General features: G+C 45.2%; 1 protein-coding gene across 13 annotated transcripts in view; it reads right to left on the bottom strand.

Annotated features, from left to right (window-relative positions):
* The window catches only part of FOXP1 (forkhead box P1), a 610,819-nt gene that overhangs the window by 24,289 nt on the left and 570,599 nt on the right, over positions 1-15,931 (bottom strand). For all 13 annotated transcript variants that reach the window (XR_008615677.1, XM_007105389.4, XM_007105390.4 and 10 more), the window contains one exon: positions 3,950-4,033. Coding sequence is in view for 12 of the 13 variants with exons in the window: in XM_007105389.4 (XP_007105451.1) it covers positions 3,950-4,033 (84 nt within the window). In the remaining variant the exon portion in view is untranslated. The remainder of the gene's footprint in view (positions 1-3,949; positions 4,034-15,931) is intronic.

Genomic DNA, 15,931 nt, shown 5'->3' with positions numbered 1-15,931 from the left:
TTCCAAGCAGGGGCCAGCCTTCATAAAATTAAAAGCTTCTAAGTAAAATTATGACAGACGAACAGCTTATTTCAGCTGCTGTTGGCCATTCCTTTCTTTCCTCCACTCGGATCTTCTTCTCACACTTTCCCAGTTCCCTTCCTCAGAGACACACAGACACACGCACCTACCCTTAACCCGAGAAAAGAGTCACGAAACCCGCGTCTTTCCACTTCTTCCTATTCATCTTTTAGGTTTCACCTTAGACGTCACTCGTCCCAGAAGTCTTTCCTCAACCCCACCGTCTAGGGCAGCGGTCCACACACTCACTCACCCAGAGCGCAGCTCATGCAGGGAGAGCCTGGGAGTGTGTGTCTTTGGTAGTTGGTCCCACGAGACCCCAAACACCTCGATGGCAGGGATGGTTCTGTCTGGTCTTACTACCCTATGTTTTCCCGTCACACGTCCAATAAATATTCATTGACGCAATAATTTGATTTTAAATTCAGGAATTCTCTTCACGAAAACAGCGTGCACTGCAGTTTGAGTCCTGGGTATAATTACGAAAGGAAAGGTTTTTATCGGTTTAAAAGATTTTCAAGCAAGCAGGCGGAGATGTCATCGGAGGCACCTGTGGAACAGGACCACCGTAAACCCCTATTCAGTTCCTCTACACGCTTTCCAGTGGGAGTCGCGCTCAGACCCGCGCCTAAAAACTTGGGATTCTCTCGAGATGAGCATAGCCTCTGATTAGCCAAATGGGAACATGAGTTCCACAACAGCATCCAGCGAACACGTCTACGGGCGGCTGTCAGAATAATCCAAGAAAGGTTTTGGCAGTGAAAGGGGAACTGGTTGGATGACTGGACACAGCAAATGACACTTACCACCCAAATGGCATTTAGTGAGAAGCAACGTTTACAGCAAAGCATTCTATCACTTAGTGACTAAGGATTTTAAAATAAACACCAAGTTCCTTTTTAAACAGAAATGGAAAAAAGAAAAAAAGAAAAAAAAAAAAAAAAACCACTTCACAAACTTCCTGGCAAGACTCTAACATGAGAGTCCCCAGCTAAGGTTAGATTTGAATCCCAGGGACTGCTTCCTTCAAATCACAGAGTCTAGAACGATAAACATCTGAACATACACTGTGTGTTCTATTATTTCAGGTGGAATAAATCAGTGACAGGCACAAGGGAGTCTTTTGCACCTTAGAACCAATCATCAGATAACTCTGTATCCCTAAAGTTGAAAGCATCAAGGGTTTGCTCTATGTCTGTCCACCCCTCCCCTTTTTGTGGGCAAAGAAGTGAAAACGTATGCAAAACGCTACACGTCTACCTTTTATAATTAATTTCCCAATGCCTCACCTATACATATTCTAATAATTCCCGATTTATAAGATGGTATCTATAATAAAATTTTCTATTTTCCAATGAATGAAAAGAAGGCAGGTTCTCTCTGGCAACAGAATGTCACACAATATCTGCTTGTCAGGCACCAATTTTTACTTCTTACATGTAAGTTAAAGGATAAGGAATTTATAATGCTGCCTGTGAAGGGAACCACTTTTCATACACAAATGTGATCTTTTTTTTTCTTCCAAAGGGTAATACAACAGTCCATTTACATAAACGAAACCAAACAATCTATGTATTTGACAATGGCAAACCTCACACAGACGGCCTATTGTTGGTTTACATCTTGGAGTTCTTTATATTGGCTTGTAGCACTGCTCTAACTGTCAAAGGTTGGACTTGGACTCCAAATAAATGGTTATAGAAGTGCTGTGCAGCGATATTGGACTTCTTTGCAAAAGAAAACCTGCTGCGTATGAATTCAAAAGCTATTAATTTTTCAGTCAAAAATATTCGTGCCTATTTCTTTTAATAAAGAAATACTGTGCTGAGCTACTAAGAGATAATGTTGACTAGTGGTAGAGAATTTTCAATAGAGCAGTTAAAAACAAATTTAGTAGGAGGTCCCCTTCGAAGTTACAATTTTCTAGCACGTAAAACATTTTTTTAAATACTAATCACGACCAACCTTCCTGCCCTGTGCATTTCCCCCAGGACTGCTTTTTCCTGTCTACTGGCTGCCTAACACGGGGCCTCATGGAGATTCCCAAGGGTCCCCCTTTTGTGGCCTATGGAGGCCCATGTATATGGCGCTCCCTGCCGGCACCCAGCGCCCACGCTCGCTGAGTGCCCCGTGGGGTTTTGCAATTGCTTTTCGGCTTTTATCCCTCCTCCTCCCGAGGAGCCTCATGATCCCTAATGAGTATGTTATTCCTAGAGTGCGGAGTCCAAACATTATCCAAGTTCTCATATTTAATATCTAACCTCATATCATTGTTTTTAATCCACGGAGGAAGGAGGGGATAATCTCATTCTCTCCCTTGTTGCTAGGTTTAGAGATGCAAACCCTTCCACCCGGGGAAAACCATTTCCCTAACCATCGACAACCAGCTGAAGACTTCTGGAGAGTTTCAAGTTCCCTACACCCGCTGGAGAACTCAGTGGAGTCATGCCAGGATCTTACCAGTTTGCTTAGCTGGGTTCAGAGTATTCCCAGGACCCTCCTTAAAAGAAGGGGTGGACAGGAATAGCACCGAGAGCACAGCTGACTACTGACTCCACGATACTGAATGGCCTCTCCCTGCCCCCCTTTCTCTTGGGTAGCCTACACATTGGGTCCTACAGCCGTGTGCTGCAAAATACATGGAAACCAAGGGCTCTTCCCTAGTAAAAATGGATGTGCAAAGTGTTTAATGATTTTATGTCCTATATCTCAGTAATGTGTTCTGTTTCAGACATTAATTTTGTCTGCCAACTGCATCTTGGCAGGCTACCATATTTGCTGGGTTAATAGTCTGACTCCGTTTTATTTCTATCACCATAAATCATACATGTATGGGTGTATGTTTGCTTTATTTATAGGAAAAAATCAGTCAAAACAGATAAACCAATACTTTGCCATTACGCCGCATCACTGCATATTGATTAAAATTGCTGGTACTAACTATAGATTGTCAACGCTCAATTAATTTTCACACAGTGACTCCAAGCAAAATCAAATAAAGGCAGTGTACCCTTAAATTTTACAAATCTTAAAAATCAAGAAGCAAAGCACTCTCTCCATTGTGAATAATCAGTTGAAGCTACTAGATTTTGAGAACTGTAAGTATACAAGAAACACAACTGTGAAAGCGATCAATTTGCAACAAGTAATGAGGCCCAAGACAGGATTTGGGGTTCAGCTGCCACCCTTCCACACTTGGATATTAACTGTCTGTGCTTGGCGACACTCTTGAAAGTCAAATAAAAGGGAACAAGGCAAGAAGTAAGAGGTTCCTAAAAGTGAAATGTAATTTCGGGGTACCATGTTTGGTCTCCTCACCGCGAAGGAGTACTTTTTGCTTCAAACTCTTTAGTAACCGTTAGATGTTCTCCGTAATTATAGCCTCTGACTATTCCGACAGTGTGTTTCCTCCTTCTTTCCTTTCTTGCAGTTAGACCGGACTGGACTATCCCTCACTCCTTTTCTCACACCTACTGCCTCTTGGCTAAACCATGCTGACGTGCCTTTTTCCTCTGCTCTCCTGGTCTGGCTGACTTCTCTCTTGTGTTTCCACCATTGAGAAATCAGAAAGATTGCTTTCTGTTCTGTTTTGTTTTTTCCCTTCTCGTGAGCTCTCGTACTATGTTTTAGTACCTTGGCGTAGCATCAATCATCTGTCCCGAAGAAGAGCTGATGGTGGGGCCTCGTGGCTAACGACTGTGCCTGAATCGTCCCATATCTATCTCCCTAAATGCCCAGCCCGCTGCCCTCTTCATAAAAGGAAATCGGAACCAGATGGAGCTTAAGTCTTTCGCTACTCAAAGCTGCCAGACCAGGCGATCCGTCCTTGGGGTAGAGAAGCGGAGAAGAAATACTGCAGGGTTCCCCACGGGTGTCATTCAGTACTTACGGGCTGAGGGGCAGTTTTGGGTTCCGTAGACTTCACGTGCAGGTGGGTCATCATGGCTTGCAGGCGCTCTTTGTCTTTTGCAAGCTGGTAGGGAGAAGATGCTTTGTTATTTCTTTGAATGCAGATGCATTACTCCTTTAACATCCCAAATGATACACATTCCAAATTACACTATGGCCCCCTGGCACACGATAAAATGTACATCACTGCTTAATCGTTTCGAAATCTATAAGACCACTGCGAAACTCTGAGTGACTACAGGTGTTAGTGTGCGATTTCTCCACACAAGATGCATGAGCCTTTAACTGGGAAGTCCTAGACCCGCTGGCACCAAGGAGTCCCATGTAACACGGACAGCTACGAGACAAAACCGTGAATCAGGTCTATGAACCAACCTGATTCATGAGGAAGCCAAAGGAAAATAAGCTAAGGAGCTAAAAACTCGTAAATTCATCCGTTTTGGTTGTGGAGAAACTCCTAGACACACAGATACACTTACGCAAAATTAACTCCATCTTTCTTCACAGGTAGGCACAGGTGAAGACAGTACTGGCCAGCAACTTTGGCAAGGCAGGCAGAGAGCTACAAGGGCAGACGAGGCCCCATTTTCAAGTGAATGCAGAATAAGCTTACTCATTCACGGACTCAGTATGTGAGTACCTACTATGTGCTAGTCTCATCGTACCAAAACTTCAAGTCTCCTCATTCTATCAAACATTATCTTCTGAAGGCACATGAGTTTCTAATTGGATGTATGTAGTAGGCACTCAGATACTACTTATTACATGCTGCCTTCTTTATGCCTGCCTTGGACTCTTTCATATACAATGGTATCTTTGATAGTGCAAGATCGTTGAGCATAGGGGGCATATGATAATTATGTCTGTAAAAGAAGTGGGAAATGTATCCCCCAAAGGTACAGATACAGTTAAGAGAACAGCTGTAGAATTGTGGGGAAATGTAGAAGACATTAATATGAGAGAGAGTGAGAGAGAGAGAGAGAGAGAGAGAGAGAGAGAGAGAGAGAGAGAGAGAGAGGGAGAGGGAGAGGGAGAGGGAGAGGGAGAGGGAGAGGGAGGGAGGGAGGGAGGGAGAGAAGGAAAAAAAAATCTTAATTCACTACTTTTATAGACTATTTGTCCAAAATAATGCCTTAAAATTGGAGAGAGACACATTCCATCAATGTCACATAATTAACATTAAATCTTTTAAATAACAATTAATTGTTTAAGTCTAAAATTATCTGCGCCGACCCCCGCCCCCCCGCAATCAAGTAAGACTCACATTTTTAAAGCAAAGTGTGTTTTAAGGGAGGGGTATGTTTCAGGAATTGGGGCAAGGCGGAGAAAATAATGCCTTAAAATTGGAGAGAGACACATTCCATCAATGTCACATAATTAACATTAAATCTTTTAAATAACAATTAATTGTTTAAGTCTAAAATTATCTGCGCCGACCCCCGCCCCCCCGCAATCAAGTAAGACTCACATTTTTAAAGCAAAGTGTGTTTTAAGGGAGGGGTATGTTTCAGGAATTGGGGCAAAGCAGAGAAAAGGGAAAGGGTACAAAAACAAGAAAGAAAAAGCTTTCGGCTTATCCTAACTGGATGACTCAGTCTCAAGCCATATCACATTTGATTTTTTTTTTCTCTGTATTCCCTTGTGGTTCAGGGAGGAATAAATTAAGAAGAAAGAAAGAAAGAAAGAAAGAGAAAAAAAAAAAAGCCTTCCAGTGTTAGCATTTATCTTTCAACAAACAGGAAATGAAAATGATACCATATTAGGAGCCACTTTATGTTCTTCACCCTCTGTTCTTTAGTCAGTTATTGAACAGCCAAACTAAAAGATGCTCTGAACACATAATGCTAAAGGAATTTAGTTTTCCAAAGTGGCTCAGTTAGAACAATTAAAATGTTAGCAATGGCATTTTTCTAGTTATTTGTTTTTTTATGTAAGCGTCCTAAGTTTTTCGACATTACAACTAAAACATTCTTAGATTAAGAAAAATGTTTTGTTTTAAAATTACTGTGGAGCACAGGAAAGGAGGCATACGTGTCGTTCTTTTTAAAAACAAGAAGTAGTCTGTTGTACTGAACGTTACAAATTAAAGGGTGGGAGGTGATATTTACTGAAGAGTCTGATGAATATGAATCGTGACTTAATTTGGGGGTAAACACTGTTGATGGAGCAATTACAAAGACCAAGTAGAAGGAAATCCAAATTCCCAGCACCAAAAGAAACCATCACCTCTACCTTCCAAATGTCTACCAGGCTGACCTTTTACTGATCAAAGGTGGTAATACCACGTGGCAAACACATACCTAGAATTTGTATACCCAGCCACCTCCAGAACCCTGCTGGTTGACTGCCGTAGGGAATCTTTTCTTATTTTTCCATGTGAATATTACTTAGAATTCATCGTCCATTTTGAGAATTATCCGGGTTCCTTATTCTGCCTCAACCTCAAGTCTACCATCCTAGTTCTACTTTACTATAAAAGATGGGCAAGGTTACAGGAAGAGGCAAAAATCCAAGTTTTTGTTGCTGTTTATGAGTGTAAACTAGCATGTCCTATATATTCTTGGAAGGGTTTTGGATTTTTATCATCGATAACAGCTCTAACTCCAACTGTTTTAACAACTGAAGGAAAAAAATCCACCAAACTCACCTTTTGGGTTTTTTTTTAAATGCAAAATGGCTAAAAAGTCACACCTAGTGAAACCACCCCCTCTGTCTCAAGTGCCTCTCTTGCATTTACAATACTCACTGGTGCTTCGAAAAACCTGCAGATTCTTTAGCACTTTTTATGCCATGAGCTCGCCATCCCCATCAATTTTCATGGCATCCCTTCATTATTATAATATGGGAATACAAACATTTAATATTAGCAAATATATTCCAGCATTCCCTATACTGAATCCCATGACAAGCAAAGAAAAGGAGGATGGGAAATTCAGTCCGAAGGTCAACTAAAAATCCAGCTGACAAATTTACCCATCTTTTTATGTTGTGATATCGAGAGAGAATTACCCTCTCAAAGCCTTTCCCGGTGGGTACAGGAGTACCACCTAGCATAAAAGGAATGACAACAGGACACACATTAAGGGGAGCTGCTTGTGCACCCATTCTGCAGAGTGACAGCAGAGTCAAAAATGGGCTAAAAAGGACGTGGACCCAACAAGCAGACTTCGATGGATTTGAATCTGGGCTCTGCGACTCTGAGCACATTATGTAACCTTTTCAAGTATTTCGTGTCTCCTTCTAAATATGGAATAATCATCTCTGAACTTTCAAGAGTTGTTTTGAGGATTAAATAAATTCTTGCACATAACAAGCTTAGCATAGAGCCTAGCGCTTCGAGAACGCTCAAAAAAACCTAATTCCTTCTCTCTCCCCCCCCCTTTTTTTTTTAATAGGAAAGTTAAATCAGTCAAGTCTATCTAGACCTCTACTGGCGGAGTGTATGTTAGGAATCTGGATCAACATAACAGGGGTTCGATGGAGTTTGCAGCTGGGCTAACTGGGGAGAGAATTTTGATGTTTTAAAGAAGGGAACCAGAAGCGCAGGAAAGATAAGCCCATTTCTCACAGATTTATTTCCTTGCTTCTCACTGTATCTGTCCCTCGTCGTAGGCAAATGCTTTTTCTCCCCTCGGCTGATACAGGTCATCCCCTTTTCTATTACCCATGGCCTCAAGTTAGGTTTTAGATAGTCCACACTGGAAAGGACCGTAACGGGGGTCTCGCTCCAGACTTGCTGATAACTGCTGAAGGCTAGGGGCCCCGTGCGCCACCTTCAAAGATAAAAGCTAAGGAGATTACGTTCATTCTTTTAGCAGAGAAAAGGGAACACGGTTTGGGGTTCACTGAACACAATCATCTTCTACACTGTCAGGAGGACTAATCATTTTAAGCCCAGTTTGGCGGTTCTCACTTGTGAGAAAAGAAGTCTTGAAATAAGCGAAGGATTTGGGATGTGGGGAAAAATGCTGGAATTACTGAGGATGGAGAGAAGAAGGGGCCAGGCCACTCATTTGATTTCACAGAAACCCAGACGGCTGTGGCTACGTCAAGTCTTCTGGTCCTCGCGTCGTGTTTTACAGCTGGGGAAACTGAGGCTCACAGGGAGAACTTAACCCGAGGTCGTGGAGCTGGAAAGGCGCAACGCTAAGGCTAGAATCCCGGTGACAGGATGCTTGGTCTGACCCTCCTACACCGCTGTGATCCCGGACCACCTGGGACACTGCCTGGGAACCCAGATCCCTGCCTCCATGCTGCCCTCGGCAGGCAGAACCTCGGGCAGTGGGGGCAGGGTGGAATGTGCAGTGTTACCCAGGTCATGAGGAGGCGAGTCCAGATTAGTCCAGGGATGATCCCCAGATTCACGGGGGGTCTGACCTAATCTTGCTGAGCCCAATCCTCCAGGGGACAGACGAGGGAATAGGTGCTTCTAAGAAAGACCCCAAGGGTCCCAGTCTAACGAGGTACGTTGGGGAGACACCACTCTCTTCCATGGACTGAGAGTGCCTTACGGCGGGGGGGCGGGGGGGCGGTCTAGATTTCCTCGGCAGGTTTGCATACAGTGACGGTCCCAACAGAACTGACGGAGGAAGAATGGATCTTGTCACCTGGGGTCTCTTAAGGGCGTACGATCCAAAGGAGAAAAACAAGCCAAAAAAAAAAAGCGGCAACTGGAAGGAGGAGAAATGAAATTCTTCTAACCAAAGTGAGTATTTACCAAATAGCTATTTTCCAGCCACTCTCTCTAACTGTGGTCATTCACAGGCCTTCACAGCTCGGTCTTGAAGCCCAACTCCAGCTCTCAGGGGGTAGGCAACCTACGGCTCATTTCACCCCAATCGAAGAATTTCCCGACTTTTATTGTATTCTGTCACCATCTTAACATTCCTCACATGTTATTATTAAAGACTCTCTTGACATTTCAAGCAGACGCACACTGATACTCTGTCATAGTCTAGGAATTCTAATGCTCCTGGAGTAAAGCAGGATTTTAGACTATGAAAAAGCAGCGTCTTGGTTTTCCAAGGGGGGGTGTGGAAGTGAGACACGCAGAGACCCTGCGTCTCTTGGCCCCCGGCACGGAGCGGGGGCAACGTGAAGCTATGATGCTATTAGGACTTCTCTTTCCCCAGCACCTCTGAGCTTATCCAGAGAGAGTCACGAGGCTCTAGGAGGCCACCGCTGTGAGGAACTGTCCTGAGAACTGCTTTGAATGGGGTAAGAAAGGGCCAAAGGGGGACCCGTGACAGGTAATATATTTGCGAAAGTCCAGGAAGTTGAGGTGATTACAAACAGCCCCGCTGATGGTAGAGGCATCACAGGTGAAGTCCCGAGAGTCACTGATCTGTGTTAGGCTTACCGTCTCCCTCTGCTGTGTGCAACCTGTGCACTTTTCTTTCCGCTGACATTTTCTTAGAGCTTGCAGTTCCTGGGGTAGATGGATTTGGAAAACTTCAGAATGAGCCCGGCGTCGCTGAGCTCCAGCCCTGGCCCCGCTGCCACGGACTGCTGAGGAGAAAGCGCCTCGAGGCAGACGACAGCGTGGCCTCACCAGCCAAGTTTCAAAACCCTCAGTCTGTAAGGCCTGGGTGTGTGCAGAGAACCTCATGGGGTACAGCAGAGCAAAACTTGCCACCCCAAAATGTCTCTCTGGCATGCGAATTATCTCGAGCTGAAAAGACTCAAGGCCCGAAAGACTCAGACACTTTGACCCTCCCCCCAACTGCCTAAAAGAATTCAGAGGGCCTGTCGGAACAGAGCCATCGCCAGCAGGATCTGCAAAGAACATGGGCTGGGAGGTAGGGGGTGGGAAACTCCGCAGGGCCCAGAGGTCAGAGTCCATTCTGTCTCCCACTGTCTCCGCGTGGTCCCACAAACATTTATTTACCAAACATTTACTTTTCCATCTCCCCGTGAGGTGCCTTCCTCCCCTCTGAAGCCCCAAACCCCTACCCCCAACACCCTCTTTTGTCTTTAGCTGAAGATGGTATTTATGGTGAGGGTTCTGGCCATTTTGATACGTGACTCAGTTTTCCTGGGTCACTCCCGTGTATACACGTTGCTACACTTTTGTGTGATTTTCTCCGGTTACTCTGTCTTCATGTCAACTGATCTCTGAGACCGGCCAGAAGAACCTAGACGGGTGGACGAAAATGTGCTCCTCCCTAACAGGGCCATGACGACCCCTGTGTAAAAAAGCCATACAGCAGCACTGAGGAAGCAAAGGAAGATGGGTTACAGAGGCTGGGCTACAATCCCAGGGCCTGCCCATCATCTGCCATTAGCTTTGGACAAGTGAATCAGATCTTCTATACCTCAGTTTCCTCTTTTGGAAGCGGGGAGGGCACCAATTACTTCTCTGACTCTCAGAGGACAGTCCTTGTTAAGATCACCATCCGTTTCGTTACACCTTCTCAAAGAGCAAGAAGAAATACTACATTAAACATGCTCATTTTAATCATGTATGAGACACATACTGATTTCCAAAGGTGAGATTCGCCCTTTGAAACATGACTCTTGGGACGGAGGAAATAGGGTAGAATCTACTCACAGGGGGGTTGTGAGGATTCAGTGAAATTAAGGGTAAAGGCACTAGGGCAGTGCCTTGGCAATACACTAGGAGCTCGATAAATATCCTTTCAAATGGCTTCCGAGCTCCTTTATGAATCAGTTACAAGCAGGATGTGGGCAAATCCACAGATCTCTTCTACAGCCGATGGATCCCAGTGGATTGTGAGGGTAACCAACTCATCCCAGTTGGCCCAGGACTCTCCTGGTTCGGAAACTGAAAATCCCAAGTCCCAGGAATCCCTAAGTCCCAGGTAAGCGAACTGCGATGGCTGCTCACCATCCCACCCTGGGGAACAGAGAGATGAACTTTCAACAGAACACAGTACTCTTCCACTTTCCTTCTCCCTCTCCTACCACCTAGGCATATTCTCAAGAGGCTCCTTTGGCCTGGAATGTCCTTGCCAGGAGCTCTTTTCCCTGACACCTCCACATTACAGGAAGGAGGAAACTGCCTTACTTATCTGTATCCAGGGCTTGGGATACACTCACTAGGTGCTTGATGAACAGCGACTGAATGGCATCAAATGACTCATGAAGAGAAGGTCTGCACCCCTCCACCCGCACTCCCTGCCCGGGGCCAGGCACTTCATCCCCATGGGTCGGGTGGCTTCTTTTCCCCTTGGCTGCTTTCAGTATTGACTTTAAAGGGTCTCGAGGCTGAGGGGTTGCAGGGAGCCTGTCCTGAGCCGTGTCCCCTGACACATGCTGCGCCTTGGACATGATACGCAGGCCGAACCCCCCAGGCTCCTCTCTTCTTTCCTTCGAAGTCCCTCTTCATACACCAAAGAGGCTGAGCTAAGGACTGAGCAAGGTCCCACGGTCACACAACAGATTAAGAAGAATAAATACGGCCAGAAAACTGTATCTATACCACGAACGTCTCAGCTTTCCAAGACAGGCAAGTCCATCAGAAGGCTGTTTTTGCTTGTTGTCTGTTAGACTGGATGCTTTTCCCTTTTTTCCAAAATGGAATTCGGACCCAGCCACCGAGGTACCTGATCCCCAGCGCGATGGCTGAGCATCTCCCGTGGGAGTAAACCCACATAACTGGATGAATATGGGTTTAAATCCGGGGGACCGTAGGTGCTCAACTCTCACGGAAGCGTCAGGTGCCTCCTTACAACCCGGGCCATGGCACTGCGGGGGTGGGGGTGGGGGTGGGGGGCGCGACCCCTGACTCGCGATACGTCCCCACTCCCTGTGTCTCTGCCCCTCCGTCCTGTGGGGAGGGAGCCTTATACTCATGACCCATGTAAGACCCGGCACACCGACGGCGGGGATTTCCGCTCCACTTCTAACTCATTTCCATGACTGCCTATCATCCAGAAGACTCTGGATGAGTCCACAGAGAACATCTAACAGGTGAAATCTTAGAATACATCCCCTGACCTCAAAAAGGACACTCCCTGTCCTCGACCCAAATGATTTCTACGGTGTCCGTCTGTCTTCATGTTAGGTGCCTACGTGCACAGTGTAGAATCTCACGTCACTTCTCGGCTTGCTGGTAAGAGTTGGGGTTAATCCCCATCCAGTCCATTGACAAACGTCAAAAAATTACAACTGCCTCTGTAATAACGAAATGCAGTTAGAAACATTCCAAAGGGCTTCAAATGCCCACTAAGACGTCTTTTTGACCACCGTCCCCCTCCCCCCACCGGCCTTCTCTCTCAGTGAGACCAGTAACAGGGTGTAATATGAGAACTGAATTAACCAACCCTTCTCTGTCAACAAGCTCTACATAAGGAGTCCACTGCTAAGAAAACGTGCATTATATATTTTGATACCTTCCAAGAAAAACAAAAACAAGACAGATGCATCTCACTCCCAGTGCTGCACAGACAGGTCTAAGCCAGACTCCATACCCCATCATCTTGACTTCTACCTGGTCGCTTGAACTCTGCCATGAGAATCTTAAAGCCTTTTCCTTTTGGTTCGAGTGCAGTGCTGTACACAGAGCACCGTAAAGGGAAACATGGCCAACCACACTATCCTCCAAGGGGAACAACGGTGACTTTTTAAAAATTGCATAAAATTCTTGAGGGAGGTTTGACTGTCGGTAAGAAACGCAAGGGCCTCCTGTTTGGGGTCAGAGTTGAGGTGTCTGGGGTTTAGATCTGAGGGCTGGCAAGAGACACGGGACAGCACTCCAGCCGTTTTCCCTGGCTTTGGTCACGTCTGGGACTGACTCTGTCCTCCCGAATTCTCCAGTGGAATCCTTTCACAATGATTCTCCAGGGCGGACATAATGAGCCTCTGTTGATCTCTACTGTAAGATCCAATCTGAGCTCACTGGGTTTGTTTTTACAGTGGGGGTGTACGTGTGACCTGTCTCCCAGACGTGAACACCAGAGGCCTCAGGACTGCTCTGCAGAGAGAGTCTGGGGGCGGGCGGCGGCGGGGGGGGGGGATCTCATCCTGCTCTAACAGTGATCACCCTTTGGGAATACGCTCAGGCCTTGACTGCTCTTTCCTGTAGTGCTAAAGTGGCACAAACGGTTTTCACATTCGAGTTAATAAATGGTAATCGTGTAACCGACTTTGAGATACTTGGAGGTTCAGGTATTTCCTGGACCGGGAAATGGCTTCTTTACGGGAAACAGAAGTAGCCCTTGGCTCAGTCATAGACAGGGCATGCCCCATATATCGGTCTGCTGTTGGGAGAACCGAGAGGTGACGGTGGGTGATGCCAACGGGAGACGAAGACAGAAAGGCTGCTGAGACACAAGAACACCCTTTCCACGTAGCCTAGCTGCTGCACGGACCTGGCTTCCCCAATACCTCGGGTTCTCTGGGCACAAGGATGATTAGTTAAGTCAATTAAAAAGTACCCTTCAGACATGGGTGCACGAAATGGCAAATGGAAATACAAACATCGGAGAAACAGGAAGCCTCAAATGGGTCTGGCTGTGAGTATAACTGTACTTTGCCCCAAACTCTCCCAAACAGGCCAGGTCTGCCACCCAAAGAGTCTCCATCTAATCCTTGATAAGGGCATCGAGCACAGAAAACTGCTGACATTTTCTTGTGCATTTCATCTGACTAAATATCGAATGGGTAAAATCTGTTAGGGTCTGACCCTTATCTAGCATCGAAAGTCTCTCTGGAGCACGCTTCTGATGTTTTCAAGAACGCATTAGTGTCAGCGAACACTACCCAGTGAATGAACAGTGCCACTGGAGGGCTATTTATTTATTTATAGTCTTTTTTTTTTTTTTTTTTCTAGAGTATAAGAACCAGGAGGGCAGCCCTATCCATTTCACTCACTCTTATACTCCTCAGTGGCTCCAACAAGGCTCTTGCCATGTTACAGGCTCCGGCTAATGTTTGCTAAACGCATGAGTAGACAAATGGATGGATGAATGAATACCCCTCAGCCAGCTCTCCACGACCCCCAACATCGGCAAGTAAAATAACTGCCCTTGGGGGAACCTGACCAATGTGGTGACGAGACTGGTTTTATAGACCAAGGCAAAGAGGGATGAAGTGAGAAGGGGCGAGCCGACCTTTAGGGAGCCAGGAACCTAAGGGAACAAGTGGCTAATAATGTGATGCAAATTGTTTTCTTCTGCTCCTCTAGATGAGGAATTGCTTGGGAAACTTCTTCTGCAAGGGCCAGCCAGATAGTAAATATTTTCAGCTTTGCAGACCATAGCGACGCTGTTGGAATTACTCAACCTTTCTGCCGTAGAACACAAGCAGTCACGGATAATGCGTAAATCAACGGGCATGGCCGTGTTCCAATACAACCTTGTACGTGGATGCCGACCTTCGCGTTTCTTGTAATTTATTCATCGTTTGAGTCTTACCTCCCCTACCCCAACTCTTCAGGGTGTAAAATCCTTTCTCAGCTCATGGGATTCGGCCCAGGGTCTGTAGTTTTCCAACCCCTGCTCTCGACAAGCACTGTGTCATCGTTGCAGCAACTCTCTCAAGCTTGGAAGAAACTGAACTCTTCAGAATTAGCCCTGCCTTCTTCCATTAAAGCAGACTCGCTAGCAAAAATGTTCTAAGGAACATCACCCGTTAACTACCCCATAGTAACTTCCGGCCAGGTGATCATCTTTGATGCCAATCAAAAGTTGAAAAACCTGCCTTGGGTTTGATGTAGGACTGGAGGAGGAAGGGAGATCTATGACTACATGAAATCCACAAATAATCCAAGAGTCATCCTATCGGTCTGTACCACTCCCAGGCCGCATGCGCCAAAACTCAACATTAAAGCTGCCAGAAGATAACCACCCGGCTTACTGATCATCTAACTCCTTTCCTTCTCCCACCCGCTTCCTGTGGAGAGTGAGGAATAGTGAATAAAATCGACAGTCAGTTCCTGAGTAGTTAACAGCGGCCCCGCACTCAGATTGGCAGTCTGGAACGCCAACCTATGTGAACCATTACCTGTGGTAAACAATTTATTCTAGCTGATCATTAAAGATTTGATTTTATCAATTAGATACATAAATGCAGCAACTTGGATCACTTTATAAACACCACCACTGAGACATATAAATTCAGGTAGCCATAGCCATGGAGTCTGTTTTGTTCAATCCAATTCTTTAAGGGCTTCCTACGCTTCAACCACCAGTGAACTCTGGGGGTGAGATTAAATATACTCCTTCTTTCCTTCCCAATAAACGTGCTAAATTTAAACATGTTTCCAAAGACTTATGTAAGAATTTGGGGATTTTACGACGCGCCCTTTGCCTGTATAAATATCCCACTGTCCTAATAAGTTCGTATCTGCAGTCTGAATGGAAAAATATTAACTACTTAAAGAAAATAACTTTTGAGACATTCTGACTAAAAATAAAATGTGATTTGTCATATAAGATGATAACTAATTAAAAAAAAAAATCCTTTCTATCCTGAAAGTCAAAACAAAAAGTTTAAGTGTGTTTTGGCTGATTTTTCTCTGCAACTATTTGAAGCTGTAAATGACTTAACTCAGTAAAATTCCAAATGTAATTATCTTCTGTACTTAGCCTAGGGCTCTCCATATATCTCGGCATTGCTGTCTTGCATACAAAATAGGCTTTTCGATGGCTGGTAACAATATAATGTACAACATTGTTTTAATTTCCCCGAGTCGGCTAACCTCTTGCCTACACTGAACCAGCCAGAGGAAGAAGCCACAGTGAGTCATCAAGCACTCAAAAGCATTTTGGAACTCGGCTGCATAAATGGGGTGTGTAGGGTCAGCCTTTTGCAATTGTACATTTTAATAATCTCCATTTCTGACCCAATTTTTACTTTTAGAAATGAATTTTCTATTAATTATACCAAGGAGGGAATTACTGTTAAAATATGGTGGGGTTCATCAACAAGTTACATCAGGAAGTAGAACCCACACTTAAAATGCCCCTCACCCAAATGTGATCCACAGGAACATTTGCTG

Source organism: Physeter macrocephalus, chromosome 18 (assembly GCF_002837175.3).
Source record: "Physeter macrocephalus isolate SW-GA chromosome 18, ASM283717v5, whole genome shotgun sequence".
In the NCBI taxonomy this organism is placed as follows: Eukaryota; Metazoa; Chordata; class Mammalia; order Artiodactyla; family Physeteridae; genus Physeter; species Physeter macrocephalus.
This window is presented reverse-complemented; position numbering and strand designations above follow the sequence as displayed.